A 16,642-nucleotide genomic window follows, 5' to 3' on the forward strand; every position below is an offset into this window, starting at 1 on the left:
ACCAAAAACAACCCCCCCTCCTCAAAAAAAAACAAAAAGCACCCCACAAAAATAACCATCATAGCTATTCTACCTATGAAACACTTAAATCATCACTCAATGTGTAGAATGAAGTTGACTACAGCGTGTTGTTTTGTCCTGACATATATGAACAGGAAAGCTCAGTAATACAAAATAAAGTCCACTAGTATATGGCAAGTGATTATCTTTTCCCAACAAATGGGGTAAGCTTTGGCAGGATCTCAACTTGTCAAATGTCTTTTTCATTTCAGTTAGATTTCACGTATGCAAGGAAAGGAACTTTTGAAATAAACTAAGCACCAATTAAAATGTCATCATTTAACACCAGCCAGACATTGGGAGTGGAAGATAATGAAGAGAGAAGGCTCGCCAAAGTTTTTGAAAGCCTTAGCAAATATCAGCATACAAATGTAACTGCTACTACTCAGTACCTCTGAATTCTGCAACAGTGGTAAGAATGAGGTACAGCATCTGCTGAACAGCAGCAGAAAAAAAAAAAAGCATCCCTGCCTCTCACTATCACCACCACTGCCATATATATATACTTGGAACAGAAAAAGGACAGCTCTGAGTTGCAGAAAGCAACCCATTTGATGGCGATCAGATGGCAGTGATGGAAAGAAGGCAACAAACACTACCATCTTCCTTTCTGTACCTCAGAATGAGAGTTGGGTGAAGAAGGGGCTGTAGACAGAATATGTACATACATTAGTACTATTTATCCTCTTACAGCCACTGAAGTTAGAAAAGGCTTCAGATAGCTTAAGCATCCATCAGACATGCCAAAAAAGCAGTGTTCTTCAGTATTTTACTTCAGAAATTAAGAGTATAAAGCTATCAGAAATATTCTGGTATTTCTTTCTACGTGCAGACTTCCCACAATGCAATCCAGAGTAATGTTTAGCTGAGGAATAGACTACTCTATCTGATACTGTCACGGTATTACCTCGGAAGGGACCTGGAACTTGGAAAAAAAGTCACGCCTGTCTGAGATCAGAGCGAACACCCTTGCCATTTTGTACCAGAAAGAACCACCCTGCTTATCCTCACGAGTTAGCAGAAGCTAGCTGTACCCTGACTGCTGTGAGTAGGACCCCGAACACCTTTGAGGTGGTTAGGACAGATTTTTTCCCAGTGGTGCAGAATTCTCTTCCCAGCAGCATGGAGGGAAGCGTGGAAGAGAAGGGTCCTAAGCGGACTGGTACTGAGAGAGCTGGTCAGTGCATTCATAACGATGTGCACGGGTACCTATAAGCATCCATGCACACAAGGAGGCTCAAAGAGCTGGAGACAAACATGGAACACCAAGAACAGACGCTTCAGGTAAATGCTGAGTTTCAGGAGGTTTCTACAAACCTCAGACTTCATTATCAGAGGGCTGTACAATACTTAGCATGCGACTGTTTCATGTTGGTACAACACTGTCCAAGTTTTCTGCTGCTCCCTAACACTTGTTACTCAAGACGAATGAAAATTTCTTTGAGAAGGCAGCCAAAGTTTTCAAAGACGGTTTATCTTACAAACTTGATGCACTGTTTTTTTTAAGTTGAAGACTCTGGAAGAATTGATCAAACAGAAGAATTATGGAGTTTGTAGTAGACTTCAAACAATTTAGTTGGAAGCAAGAAGAATTAGCAACTCTTTCAAAACTAATTCTGAGGATACAAGATGGTATCATATTAAGGGATTTTCTTCATCACTACATTGGAAAATTCTTCTAAAGTTTAGAACGTTATAAAATTTAAATACTGTAAAACCATCACAGATCCTACCTTACAGACCAACTTTATTCAAAAACTGAGTACATATAGACAGAAATCAAAAGGTAGCGGTGAAAAAAATAAAACATTTTTTCCCACTGACAAAGTTTAAAGAATAAAGACAATCTCTCTCTTCTTCCACATTTTTCCCACTAAACAGGTAAAACACCCGAGAAATCTCAAATCCAGCTCACATCTTGAACACTTACTGGGAATGCAACTATTTCATCACTTTGGGATGATTAGGTCTCTAGATGCTTCTAAATGGCCTCAGTGAACGTGCCAATAGTCTGCATAAAATTACTTTATTGGTCTCTTTTTTTCCATAGCCTACGTATCAATCCTCATCTGCCTGAAAACAGTTTGTTACGGGCACTGCAGCTGAATTTCTTGGAATAATCCTTGATGCACTACAATAACAACAAAAGCACTTTAAATAATAGATGCAATTTTGGTATTTCTGGAGATTTTATCAAAAGTATCCCAGTATGTATCTTTTACAAAAGAAAGAAAGACTTTGTTAGAACATCTCAAAGAAATTTAGGAAGGAAACAGTTGATTTTAAACAATGGTTTCAACAAAGCAAAAGGATTAGAACACAAAATGCAACAATCTTACGTAATTCCACTTTTTAGTTTCTCCACTATACAGCAAACACTAGATATATAAGCAATCAACCAAAACCAATTAGCAGGATTGAGCAATGTTTTCATTAGCGTTGTCTTTCCATCACAAATACCAAATTCTTTTCCTCATCTAGCTGTGAAAAATATTCCAGTCTCTGAATTGTCAGAACGTATATAGTAAGTGTTAAAGAAATCTTTTTACCTTTCCATCTGTCCACATTGGAAATCAGTATTACTCGTTCAGTAAGACTAACACTTCACATGGAAACAACTTATATGTTTCCTAATAAAATCCCCAGTATTCTACAAGTAGTATGAAATGTCTGGATATAATCCAAACATGGTAAATATTACTGATAGAAGTGTGTGTGTGTGTGAGAGAGAGAGAGAGAGAGAGAGAGAGAGAAAGAGAGAAAGTGGATGTAAGACAGATTTCTCCAGATCTCTCAACACAAAAGAAATTGTATTATAAAGAAAATTTTATAAAGCAAAGCTTTCCAAAACAAAGCCTTGTACAGCCTGGTCTGTTTCCACATATGTAATGTCTTCCTGGGCAGGAAAATGCATCATGGACAGCACTGTGCTGATGCTTTTGAAACGAAGCACCTAGAATAATTGCTTTTACTAAAACTGAGAACAATAACAAAATGGTTAAAGGCTTTTTCATTATTATTAGGTTCTAATTTCAAACTGCTGCACTGCTCAAAGCAGAGCAGCTTCTGGGAGGGCAGGGGGAGGAAGGGGACCTTTTGTTGCTGTGGCCACTGGGGGAGGAGAGGCTTTCTTTGTTGTTTGAACTCTTTTGCCCAACCATAGGCTATGCACCAGCCGCTAATCTGCATTGAGAGGGGGGTTAATTCTGATCTTCCACTGCATTTTGTCAGCAATACAATGATCATATATGGAAAAGCATGACACTCCAATTAAGTTGTGTCTCTGCCTGTACGAGAATACCCGAAGGTGGACTGACAAGGGGACTCATCTGACAAAGAGAAAGCTATGCTAAGCCACTCTTCCAGTGCTTGAAAAAACTGGGCATTGAAACTTCAGTTCATCGATACTGCTATGGGCAACATACTTTGGCAACAGTATTTATGTGGCCAACAGACAAACAACTCTTTCACTTTTTCCCTGTTATAAAGATGTTTTCACTATGCAATAGACCAGAAATTACGCCATGTCTTGGTACAATTCATCAAGGGCAAACCTTGAGAGACTCGATAAAGGAATTGTAAATCTAGCACCAGATAGTAAGTTATTGCAGGAGTTTTCATATTCCTCAGGTCTAGTTGCAGAATATGAAAACAACTCAACTCTGCTGAGTTGTGTTAAACAATGAACAAACAAACCAAACCCTGAAGCCACTAACATACATCATTTTTGTTTCATCACACCAGTGCTATATAGCAACCAGGGCTGTACTTCACAAAACCTTTTATAGAATATTTACCCAAGAGCTGACCTGGCATTAGGAATTGTGCGTTCAAACATGCACTCAACTTCAAAATACAAATCATAAGGTTTTCTAATTTAATTGAAAAGAATTACTACAATAAATCAACTATCTTTTTTTAAAGACCGGTGCATCTTCTACTGTTAGAATATGCGAGTAAAATGAGAAGTTCATCAATAATTATTCTTAAGACATATTAAGATCTACCACTAAAAACATAAAAAAAGCAAAGTTGATGAATTGCGATTTCTGCTCTCAAAAGTGTGACGGGAACAAAATGAGAGCAACCAACCTATATCAGACTAGTAATATGCAATCTTCATCAGGATAATCAGAAGTTCTACTACCAGACTTCTCCATTTATATGAAGAGATTCAAAGACCAGTAAGACATGCACTTCAGAAACGCAACAGTAAGAAATATCCAGGCTAGATGATCTGAAGAGGAGCTGACCTAAGGGCCTAGCATCGAGGTGAGCACACAAGAAAAAAGCAGCTCTACGCAAGGTCAAGAAATGCAGCATAACTACAGCCACCAAGCGTTTCACAGCTGAACACCTTAAGACTAAAACCTGTAACAGAGGTAGATGGCCATAATCCCTAAGTACTACACAAAATGTTTTTACCAAGTTACACACCCCTAACAGAGAAAGAGTAGAAGTCACCTATGCGTCAGCAATCTGACAGAGAAAAAGACAAGGATGACGTGTGGACTTCACGTCATATCTGATCCTTCAGTCTTACAAGAAAACCAAACCAGACAGCCATGAAAGGCCGTGCAATTAGATGATCGAGGTCAACTAACCACATGGAAAACTTACCTTCCCACTGCAAAAAGTTGCTATGAACATACAAACTTGCTCACTATGCAGAAGTTCACAAGGCATGATATGGTTCACAAAGACAGAGTCTTACTGCTAGACCTGAACTATTTTTCGTCAATAATTTCATCAATTTCATATCTCAGTTGCCTCCTGTCTTCATCTTGGATAACCAAATTTCTGGATAGGTACAATCACATAAAAGCAGTGCTTTATCCACAATTAAAGATTAGGGGGAAAAAAAATGTGCAGTGTTTAAACTCTGGCAACATGATTTATGAGCTAAGTCACATACATAACCAGAAAAACCACCTAACACTTAGTTTGGTTTATCTTGATTGAAAGAATATTTCAATCTTAATTTTATCTTTACAACTACGGGGCTAAGACAATAAAAGAGCCAGCTCTGATATACAGCTTGGCTACAAAAAACACGCTAGCAAAAACTTGGAAAAGATTTGAACACTTGATTTACTAAGGCCACTGAACTTAATGAAAACACAAAAAAATTGTGTTGGTCTTGTAAATTTCAGCTTCAGTTACCATATTCTTAACTGTTTAGCAAATAATAAAAGTAGCATCTTGATGCAAATTGGGAAAGGCTACATTTCCCTCCTTGAGATAAAGGAACATGGGAGAAGATGAGAAGATGAACATATGGAAAGAAAATAGAGCAAAGGAAAAAAAAAAATTTGGGAAAAGCATTGGCCTTTGAGTACTCTCCCTTTTAATGAACTTGCATTTCATTCAGCAAGAGAAACACATCGTGCTCTATTCTTACACAAACCTCAAGAAATTTGCAGTGAAACGTGTGTTCAACATTATTTAATCATTTCAAGTCTTGTACAAAACCATACAGCAGAAACTCCATGCTGGTTGGTTATACAGCAATACTTAACTCTGCTATGAGCTACGCATAATGCAACATGTGCTGCCCACTTGTCTTCATCTTCATTACTGCAGCAATTAACATTATTGGAATATATTATTTAACAGTTATTGAAATCATTCACTAGGTTGATATTTTATATTCAGTTATAAAACTATCCTCCTAAAACGCTACAGCATTCAGCTAGTAGCAACTATTTTAAGTTAAAAATCATTCTCCAAGAAAAGATGGCCAAAATCAATGCAACAGTCTTAAAAGCACAAATTAACAGGTTCAAGTCTTTTTCACAAACTAAAACCTCATACATCTTTACTCACTGAAATAAGCATTGCTCGAAATGTATTTTATATGTAAATATTTTTTTCTAACCCCAAATCTCCCAAACCCCCCAAATTATCTAAGCAGTGCTTTACTCAAGTGTACTTCAGAAGAGCCTTGCATTAGCTTGAAGTTCTACATTTTGAAAGAGAGAGCAAGTACTCCATGACTTATCCGGAACGTCTGCTAAATTTGACTTCACTTACATTTATCATAACATTGAGCTTATTAATTCATACTGTGATTTTCAACTCCATCTTCAACAGAAACATCGGCCAAAACCTGTAGTTATTCTTTAATGGAATGCTCTGAATTTTGGATAGCCATAATCTATTTTGCTTCATTTATAACAAAGCAGCTTTTCAAACAAATATTGACACAAAGATAAATTCAGAGTGCTTTCTCATGATCTACAACCTTATCACAAACATCAGCTCATGTCAAATTTTAACACCTTTCATTTAAGTTTTAGTTCTCCTTATGCTATTTGGATGGATATTTCTTATGGAAAACGGTGAAGTTTTGTCAACTATCAAGCAAGTTTGTCCACAAACACCATTAAGGTGCGTTCCACTTGTTTTAACCCTTCTGAAAGGGAGAGAGTGAGTTCTGTCAGAAAAAGCACACTTACACTAAGTAAACTCCTGGCATTTCCAGAGGGATAGGCTCTCAGTTGAAAAGTAATGCTCGTCAATGGCATTTTACTCAGGCAACAGATTCACACATCGGGAGGGAATTCTTAAAGCCAGTATGTCTGAATCGTATGGACCTAATTAGCTACTAAGTCAAGAAATAACTTACATAAGGAATACTAAAAGCATAGCAGAAAGCTTCTTCCTATAAGAAAACCATTTCCATTCCATTATGTTTGTTGTCTGAAGATTGTGGTCAAGATCTTAGTCCAAACTTATTATCACCCTCTAGATAGCAGCAATTATATCTCATTTGTGAAGACAGACTATACACTTTTACTCAGCTAAAGAAGAACTGATCTCCAAGCAGTCCTTTTAATGCAAATTAGAAGACCTCTGTCCACGATTTGTTTTCTTCAGACATTTTAATGCAGAAGCCAACAATCTCAGTAAGCTGCAATTAGAAATTGCTAACCTATAACTAATGCTTCAGTGTTTTAACCTCCTCTTTAACTGTGCCTGTTTAGTGGTAATCAGAATATATTCTACTCACTAAACTGTGCGGGCATCAGCCCTTTAAATTTCCAGGACACCCTTCCAGACTGTCTAAATATTACCTTAAACATTTGTAGCAAAGACAGTTTATTTTCCATATTATGGGTTTGGTACACTTAAAAAGATAGCATTGTAGATCTCATTGTCAGATCTGTTCATCAGCTTCTCGGTATCCATAGTTTGCAGAGTTCCACTAAAAGCTACTGGAAGTTGTGGGATCTGAAGCATGGAGAAAACACAAGCATCTTTCCCATTTATATGATGATTACCTAGCTTCAGAGTTGCACTTCCACTACCAGTCTCGCCCCCAATGTGATAGGCAGTCACTGGTAATCCCAATCCTAAAACACGAGTTCTTTCAAAGTCACAGAGGCAGATTTTTAAAAGCAAATGGGTGAGCAACCATGCAGATAGGAATCTGCAGGGGTTTTAAAACTTAAAAGATTCCGAATTCTTATTGCTTTAATGGGATTTGAACAACCAGCTTGCATTAACTATTCTGAAAAGACTACAAACCTAGGGCATATACCAGGCACCCCTGTGATAATTATTTGCAACACTCTGTGAACCAGAATCAGATCTGAATCCAAAGAACAAACACGAAAACTGTATCAGCCTTAATATATCCTGTTATCTGCTGCACTGTGTAAACACCTTCCTTAAATAGATTACTTATTTGTATTTAAAGCCTGTGAAAAAAATTTGAAATGTACCGACTAGACCAAATACATATACAGTACCAGTAGATGGGGAAAGTCAGTATTAAACACAAAACAAAGAAACAAACGCCAAATAACACCCAAGAAACACCCCCGCACTGAGGAGCTGGAGAGTTATTCCTAGTACCTTGCTGCTGTGCCTACACAAGTTGTTTTCCAGCAAAAATGAAATAAAATCACTGAAATCTTTATTTAGGGTTTTGTGGCTTGTTTTGCTTTAAACTGTGGCCATTTAAAAGTTAAATACTCTATTATGAGTTATTCTCAATACAAAGCCTGTTACTTCTCCGAGTGTTTTTTTTTTTTACTAGACTTCACTACATTTGTTAATACAAAGGTATATTAGATCAGTTCAGAAAAGCTTTCTCCACCAGAAAATGAAACAACAACAAATCAATGCTTCTGACAACAACCCCTGAGCCCTCAGGCAATTATGACAAAAACCCCAGCCATTCTAAAAAGCGTCCTTCCAAAAAAAAAAAAAAAAAAAACAAAAAAAAAAAAAAAAAAACACCACACACTACTCTCATTCCTAATCCACAAGCGATGTTCAGAAAAAAATAGTGCTTCTCTTTTTCTCTTATGCAGTTACCAAAGCATACATTAAAGATGAAACTGTATGTTGTCATTAAGATCAACAACAGTTAAAATGCCTATTTGACGTATGGCATCTTAAACCAACAAATCTGAAATGCTTTCAGAAGATTTACATTTATTGTATCTGAGAGTGATAAATGCACTGGCCTCCAATGCTTTTGTTTTCCTCACTCTCACCCAAAGCCTTCATACACACTTCATATAATCAATCACTTAAATCCAGTAAGCAACATCATTTAAAAAACAATGAATTTATACACTACTTTTTTTGATCTACGAGCTCCTGAATATTATACGCTTATTATCAAGTCATTAGTTCAAAGTTTTTCCCATTTGAAAACTTTGGTTACTATAATCACCTGAGGTTTTGGTCTTGATCTAAGACTTAATTTACTTCCTATTGCAAAAGGTCTGAAGATTTCTTACTGTGTTTCCATTCTTGGCCAAAAAAAAGAAGGGGGAAAAAGCAGGCCAAATATTAAAAGCATCCAAAAATCTGGTAATACTGCAGAGAAAGGCAAGGGGAAAGTGGAACAGAAAAGGGAAGCAGATTTAAAGAAAACAATTAACATACTGTTTCATTTCCAATTGGATTGTTATCTACAAAAACATGATTCAGCCCACATTTCCCAAAAACCTGCTGTATCTTTGTTAGACTTTAAGTGAGTAGCTGTCTCATCATTTAAAGTAAGGACAGCAAAGCTTACTTTAATGAAGTTCAAATTACTCAGCACTATACAGCCCTTTAGCAAGGATCTGTACCTAGCACCACTCCAGACAAGGCTAGAGTTTAACGACTATTAGCTGCTAAAACTTTAAAAACAAAACTTTTATTTTATTCATTTACAAGCCCCTCAAGCCATAGAGTTGCTCTCAACTCATTTCTGAATTAAAAAGTCTTTGGAATGAACAGAATGAAAACTATTCACGGATTTCTCAGAGCAGCAACACGTGTTAATTTAAACATTATTAGGTTTTTACCTATTTTATCTTGCTCTCAGGCATGAGCTGACACGTGACTTCAGTGAAAGCATCAGTAGGTAAAGATAGGAAACCCAAGAAGACTCACATTTCTTCCTCACATTTCTTCTCACAGAGAGAAAAATACCTAATTTTGACCACTGAACAGAAGTTCCCCCACTAAGGAAAAGTAGCACTGAATGACTTACTTAACTATTCATATCACATAACAAGCTAGGAGAAAATTAGTAATACAACTCAACTCTGCACCCTACCCAAGGCTCTTGTTTCCCACTATCTCACCGGCAGTATGCTCTAAGAAACGACTCACGCCTAACTCTGAAGAGAGGCAAACAGAGAAGTGGATACCTAATCCCTGAGGGCCGGTCCACACAATGAAATATTAACAGGAATTCAGACTGATTCATTTCATGAAGTATTTCCCTGAAAAACAATCACGCATTTAAACTAGGTTCAGAACCCTACTCTGGGCATCCAAAACCAAGTCACATTTCACGCTTTTCTTTGAAGTGGTAAGGACCCGATGGGCTGGGAGCATTTTATGTTAGATTTCACTTTTCCTTTTGGAATAAAAGCTACCTTAAACCCTACTGTTAAGGAAGAGATTAGCTCCTCTGGAAATGCCTACTGCCTGTATGCAGGAAACTCAAAGGAGAAGTCACTTAGAGCAGAGTGTTTACACTGAAGGGATGCCTGGAGAATGACTGTGAGGCAGCAGGTCTCGATATTCAGAACATGATATATACAACCAGGAGCTCCTGGGTGACAGCTCGCAGCGCTGGCACGTGCTCCCTGCCACCTCAACGCAGCCTGCCAAAGCCATGCCTGAACAGTTTAAAACAACAGAACCGGAGCCGGATCAGGTACACGCAAGCAAAAGCCACATCCAAGCCACTGTGTCTTTACATTAGCTACACCTGCTGCAGCCTCCACAGTAAGTATGGTGTGCCTTATTTCCAAACTGAGCCAGAAACAGCGTGGAAAACAAGAGGGCTGGCACCTCTCACGCAGTCTAGTAAAAGGGCTTTTATTTCAGCTGATAAACAGCACGCAAGTCAATCACACCATCATCTGGGTTGAAAATATTGCCAAACTTGCATCAGCTCAGCGTAATGGTGAGACAAGTGTGAGCTTTTGTACTCGTAATTATCTGGAAGGAAAATATACTTTACTCCGAAACTGTTACCCGCTGTCACTTTACTGTAGACACCTGCAGTCTTATCAGAAGTCGTTAGACGCAGTGCTCTAAAAAGCTCAGATGTTCAGAGATATCCCTGCACTTAATTTTTACTATCGGTAGTTCAACTGAAATAAATGTCATCGCTGACAGCAGTAAGTATGCCCCTGCACAGGTTCACAGGCTTAAACCACACAAGTGTGGAGCTAGCGCAACCAAAATCGATGTTTCTTGGCATAGTAACTACAACGAGGCTGAGAGCTTTTGTGCAAAATCCAGTTCAGTATGACAAACACGCAAGGCTGACCTGAAACACGGTAAGGTTTGTTAAGCCAGCGATTACAAAAGGACAGAAGTACAACTTCTCACAAAGATGAAGAAAAGAGGTTGGAGTTGGAAGGCACGGGGAGTGGGCATATGCAAGACCCAGAGAGCGAGCTGGCCGTGGACAGCCAGCCGCCAACCTGCAGCTCCAGAACAACAACGCTGCCTCCTCTACCACAACCGTGGAGGCTCCTTTGTACTGCTATCAGCCCAATTTTTGGAACGAGCGACTGGCAGCCAGCAGCAGTACGGGTAAAACCTGAGCAGCACGACCAGGGTGAGCAGCGCAAGGTGCAGGCACCACCACACCGCCCTCAGCCAGCGCTCAGGAAGCGGCGTGCGACAAGCACCGCAAACATCCAGGGCGCTCGTTTTCAGGCTATTGTGACTGGGGAAAAAATAAAATAAAACAATAAAAAAAAAAAAAAAAAACAGCAACGTGGAGTCGCACCCAAGACTTTTCCGTGGCTGGGCTGGCCCAGCAGCCTGGGCGCGGGAGCAGGCTGCGAGGCCAAGCCTGCACGGTTCACCGGAGACTTGTGTTAATAAACAACCCGGATCAGGGCCAGGCCAGGAGCAAGTGTGAATTTCCTCCTCCTCCTCCTCCTCCTCCTGCCGTGGGCACACGCGTGACGAGCCCCCACGCCGGAGGGGGGCTGCGCTGCGGGGCACGGCCTGTTGTCTTTTGTATTTTATTTTATTTTTAAATAAAAGTGAACTCAGCCAGCCCGATCCCCTGGAAACGCCCATCTGGCCGGGAAGCAGCGTCCCGCTGTGTTTTTCCGGTACGGCCACACGTGAACCGGGGACCTGCAGCCGGGGCCGGGGGCTGCCCGGAGCCCCCCCCCGGGGGCCGGGCAGGGCAGGGCAGCGCCGGGGCCGGCTGCCCGCACAAAGCGGCGGCAGCACCGAGCACAAAGGCCGCGGCTGCCCTGCCCGTACCGGGGGGCGGCGGCTGCGGGCTCGGTGCTGCAGCTGGGTGCGGGCCGAGCCGCGCCGTGCCCCGGTGCCGGCGGTGCCGGTGGGGTCGCTCACCTCGGTGGGGGCGCTGATCTCGAACAGGTCCAGCCGGTTCGCGTTCCAGTGGTTGATGATGTCGGCGAGTTTGCGCCGCTCCTCCTCCCGGCTGCCGCCGCCGCCGCCGCCGCCGCCCGACATCCTCGCCGAGCCCGGTGCTGCCGCCGCCACCACCGCCGGGGAGCCGAGCAGAGCCGAGCCGGAGCCGGAGCCGGGACCGGGACCGCGGCCGGGCCCTCTCCGCCGAGCCCCGGGGGGGGGGCGGGCAGAGGGGGGTCCCCCCGGTGCCGGCCGGGGAGGGGGGCAGGGAGGGAGGGGCGCGGCTCTGCCCTCGGTGGCGGCCGCCGCGGAAACGCCCCGGGTCGCGGCTGCCGATAGCGATCGGCCCCGGCGCGCGGCGGGGAAGGAGAGAAAGAAAAAGGGGGAAGGGCGGGGGGGCGGGGAGGGGAGGAGGAAGAGGAGGGAGGAGGAGGAGGAGGAAGGATGCCCCGACTCGGCGGCGGCCGCCGCGGTGTCTCCCGGCTCGGCAGCGCCCGTCCCCTGCCGCCTGCCCCGAGCCGCGCCGCCGCCGCCTCTCCCCGCCCCGGTATCGCCCTCCTCTCCCCTCCCCTCCCCTCCCGGCCCGTCCCCTCCCCGCGCACACCGTCCCGTGCGCGCCCCCGCCCGGCCGCCCGCCTGCCCGCCGTGAGCGCGCGCGCGCGCTCCCGCCGGCCGCCACCACGCGGCGGCGCGCACGGGGCCGGCGCCCCCTTCACGGGCGGGCGGGCGGTGAGGGGCGGCGGGGGGCTGCTGGCCGCGGGGTCCGGCCTTTGGGGTCCGGCTTTGGGTCCGGCTTTGTTCCTAACCTGCCGGGCTCGGCAGCCAGCCCCGCTGCCGCCGCTGGGCGCCCTCTGAGCGCGGGGCTGGGTGACCTGGGCGCGCACCTCTTTTTTTTTGGGGGGGGGGGTTCAGGTGGTTGGGTGGAAGGGGGGAGTCCTGCTTCGCTGTAGGGTGCCCGGCAAAGCGCGACTCGCAGCGCTGTGCCGAGGGAGCCCCGATTAGTGGGTTCTGCTGATGGAGTTTTGATTGGCGGGGTTATTTGAAGAAGGAGATTCCTCTGAGGCCTCGTCTGCATTAGGCAATTAAATTATTGTTTTTATCCGGCAGCAGAGCTCCCGTGTAAGCACCAGCCGTTCTGGTTTTGCAGGTGAAGGTCAGTTATACTTCTGCCCTACATCTGTAACTGTGCCGTGTGGGAGCTGTGCAGCCCCAAGGACGCCGGAGATCCTATTTCTCAGGTCCCAAACTCTGGGAGATGTTCAAAGGCCTCCTGAGAGGATTGGGGGGGACACGGGAGGGCACTTCTAGTAATACCAGACTCCTAAAAATATCTTTTACTCCTTTTAAAACGAATGTGTAGGGAGAACCAAAAAAAAAAAAAAAAAAACAACCACCATGATTCTTTATATGTAAAATTATCCTAGATGTTCTTCTCCATATCCAGGTAGATCGTGCCACCAGATACAGTAGGTTGTTCTGGCAGTGCCTACGAAGACCAAGAACCGGCGTGGATCTGCAATTTAATAGTCCACAACCCCGGCAGAGAGCTGCATGCTCCACTGGCAGACAACATTGGGAGAGTGATTGCTTGATTTGGATGCTGGACTGTGCCTGGGTATTGGTAAAACTGGATTGTTCAAGACACAGGGTGAGAAACAGGGGCTGCATTACTTCAAGATCAGGAAGGACACTTCTAGGTACCGGTTGTGCATAGATCACCATTTTGCTGTTGCTGGCTACACAGATAAAATTGTTTTTCTTGGGGAAAAGAGGTGGTTGCACTGGGAAAACTGGCTACCCAAAGTAGTTAAATTAGCATTGCTGGCATGCCTGGGTTCTCAAATGCTGAGGAGCACCAGGAATAAACTTATCGCTGTGCTGTACCCACGTGGTATATATAATCAGCTGTGAATTAATTTATTTCTTTTTTAACTGCAGCTAGTCAGCATTTCTAAACTGTAGCTAGACTCCAGTCTGGATACAAGCAAGTCCTTCAAACTGAGCAGAGCCGGAGCAGGCTAATAACGTTTAGATGTCATTTCCCAGAAATCCCACGTCACTACAAAGTATTTCAGTAGTGGCAGGAGCGCTGGAAATGATCCTTATGATCAAATAGCAGCAGCAACCACTCTGCTGATAAACTGTGCCCTGAGCTGGACAGTGCTGAAACAGTATTAAAAGAAACGAGGCCCACTTGTCCTGCAGAACAAGTCACTGCCATCAATGGTCTAACTGCAGCAGCTTTAGCACAACATCAAGGTTTAAGAAAAATTTTAATATAGATGCAAAATTAGCTGTCTGAATGAACCAGCAGGACAGTATGTATATGGAGATTGTACTGTTTGAGATAAAGCGTGAGCTCTGGTCTCCTTGGAAAAACTAGTGTGCAGAGAGCTAAAGCATGAAATTACAGTGTACCAGCTATTTTACAGTGGAAAATGTGTGCTGCTTCACTTTCAATCCTTATTCTTTTCATGGGGTTACTGCAATGGGAAGTAGAACAGCTGCTGTAAAGCCTAGCAAGTGACATGATTCCTGTGAACAGTTGTAGAAGAAATCTCAGAGCTATTTATGAATGGAAAGCATTATGCAAATAAAATACATTATAAACAGGTTGTGTGTTTGAGCTATCATCAAGGCATCTTCCATTTAAGGTATTGCATGAAGTTACTTGAAACCATTAAATGAAATTTGTCTTCTCCATTCTTTCTGAGATTTGTATCATTCACCTAGCGAGAAGACAAAATTAGAATCTTATTTGAGGACTTCCCAGTCCAGCCCAGCATTCCTGTAGGTAGTCCCACTGAAGCCGGCAGCAGAGTTAGATTTAAGTCCATGAATAATCACATATTTGATAAGAAATAATAGTGTGAGAGAAGCACAAGAACAGAGAACAAAAACTACTTTATTTGCAAGTGATAATGGAAAAATGTTTTTTACTTCTTTCCTTACTGAACAATGTAAATGTTCTTTTTCTTTTCTTTTCTTTTCTTTTCTTTTCTTTTCTTTTCTTTTCTTTTCTTTTCTTTTCTTTTCTTTTCTTTTCTTTTCTTTTCTTTTCTTTTCTTTTCTTTTCTTTTCTTTTCTTTTCTTTTCTTTTCTTTTCTTTTCTTTTCTTTTCTTTTCTTTTCTTTTCTTTTCTCTCTCCTCTCCTCTTTTCTCTTTTTCTAAAGTGCTTAAGATACCTAAATCAGCCATTTTTGTGATTATTTGTTCTCAGTCCTCAGAGAATAAATAACATGTGTTTTACAGAACAAATAACATAAATGCCCTTTGCCATAGAGCTTGCAAGATAAATTTTGTCACAGTTGAGAGCAACAACTGCAAAAAGGTCCATAAAGAAGAAACATGGATATATGGGGAGGCCTCTGCAATCCTCTCCATTCCATGAGACATCAGGAAGTGCAGTGCCCATGTGGTTACCTGCCGCAAGGGGAGCGTGTCCACGCAGCTTCGCTCGTTAATCATATTGGTGTGCATCTGTCCCAGGAGAAGCCGGTGGTTGTAAGTCACAAGCATGTACAGGGTCCCTGTATTTTGGCTCCTTGGCCAGTGCAGTCCATGCCAGGGATGGCCAAGGTTGTCTTGCGCAGGGAAGGTTTGCGTGAAGGTAGGGCTGTGCTCTGCTGGTCTCCTGGCCGCCCGCCAGCTGCCCATATGGTTGCCAGAATGCAGCATTAATTTTCTGAGGCAGCGTGCGTCCGAAATACAGTGCCATACTGTATAAATCAGCGCAGGGTTAGAAGTTATAAATTCATAGATAAGACTGAAATTGTTAAAGTAACCCTTCCCGTGGCTTCCTGAGTGTGCACACGTTTCTAGAGCAGAAGCATCGGAGCTGTAATTTTGCATAACACAATGCAAAAGCTTACAGTAGAGCTGCATTAACATTGCAAACCTGGGTCATCAAACTGCAGTCCTTACAGAGACAACACACCCACTGAGGTAAATAAATTAGCCTGAATAAGGATTGCAGCCTGGGATGGTATAAACACACATGAGTCAGGGAAGGAAAAAAACTTTTGTTGCGCCATTATCTCACCTGCATGAATTGCACACACTGTATACATCAAAGTATCAATTTCATAGCCTAATTGGTAAACAAACATACTACAAAAAGGCTACGTGGGCAAATTCATGCTGCGTGAAAAATCTTTATGTTTAGATCCCACTTTTCTTACTGTATGAATGTAAGAGTTTAATAACCTTGACCTCTTTAAAAAATAAGTAAGGGGGAGGGGAGTAGAGGGGAAAGCAGGGCAAGTGTGGCAAGTTACATAATTATTTTTTTGAAATCTTTAGTTTTTCAGTTCAATTAGCCTTGCTCTATTTTTAGGGGGCAGGAAGTAGAAAACTGTATAAATGGCAGCTAATCAAATATCTTTATAAATTTATCCTTTGCTTGATGTGTGGATGTATTACAAATACTGTCAAAAGAATTCCGGTAAGGTGGGTTTTTAATAAAAAAGATCTTTCCAGATAATGTAAACATTTCTTAGCTTAAGACCCTTCAAGTTATATTTGTACTGATAAACTAAAAGGCGTAAGGGACTTTTACTAGTCCTAGCCAACAGGCCTAGCCTGCATACTTCAATGTTTTTAAATGGTTTTAGCTCTAAAAACCTGGTGGCTGCATGCAGGTTGCCTGCTGGAGTGGTCCCTGGCATGTGCTATCTCCCAGTCTGTGCCCAGGAGTTCATAGCCAGACTTTGGT

General features: G+C 42.5%; 1 protein-coding gene across 12 annotated transcripts in view; it reads right to left on the reverse strand.

Moving 5' to 3' along the window:
- AFDN (afadin, adherens junction formation factor) overlaps positions 1 to 12,280 on the reverse strand; it is a gene marked incomplete at its 3' end in the record, with an annotated part of 129,483 nt that extends 117,203 nt beyond the window's left edge. For all 12 annotated transcript variants that reach the window (XM_084284802.1, XM_084284794.1, XM_084284801.1 and 9 more), the window contains exon 1: positions 11,908 to 12,280. In XM_084284802.1, coding sequence (XP_084140928.1) covers positions 11,908 to 12,030 — 123 coding nt within the window. In that variant the 5' untranslated portion in view covers positions 12,031 to 12,280. The remainder of the gene's footprint in view (positions 1 to 11,907) is intronic.
- Positions 12,281 to 16,642: the final 4,362 nt, after the last annotated feature.

The sequence above is a fragment of the Netta rufina genome (genome assembly GCF_964035555.1).
Source record: "Netta rufina genome assembly, chromosome: 3".
Classification (NCBI taxonomy): Eukaryota; Metazoa; Chordata; class Aves; order Anseriformes; family Anatidae; genus Netta; species Netta rufina.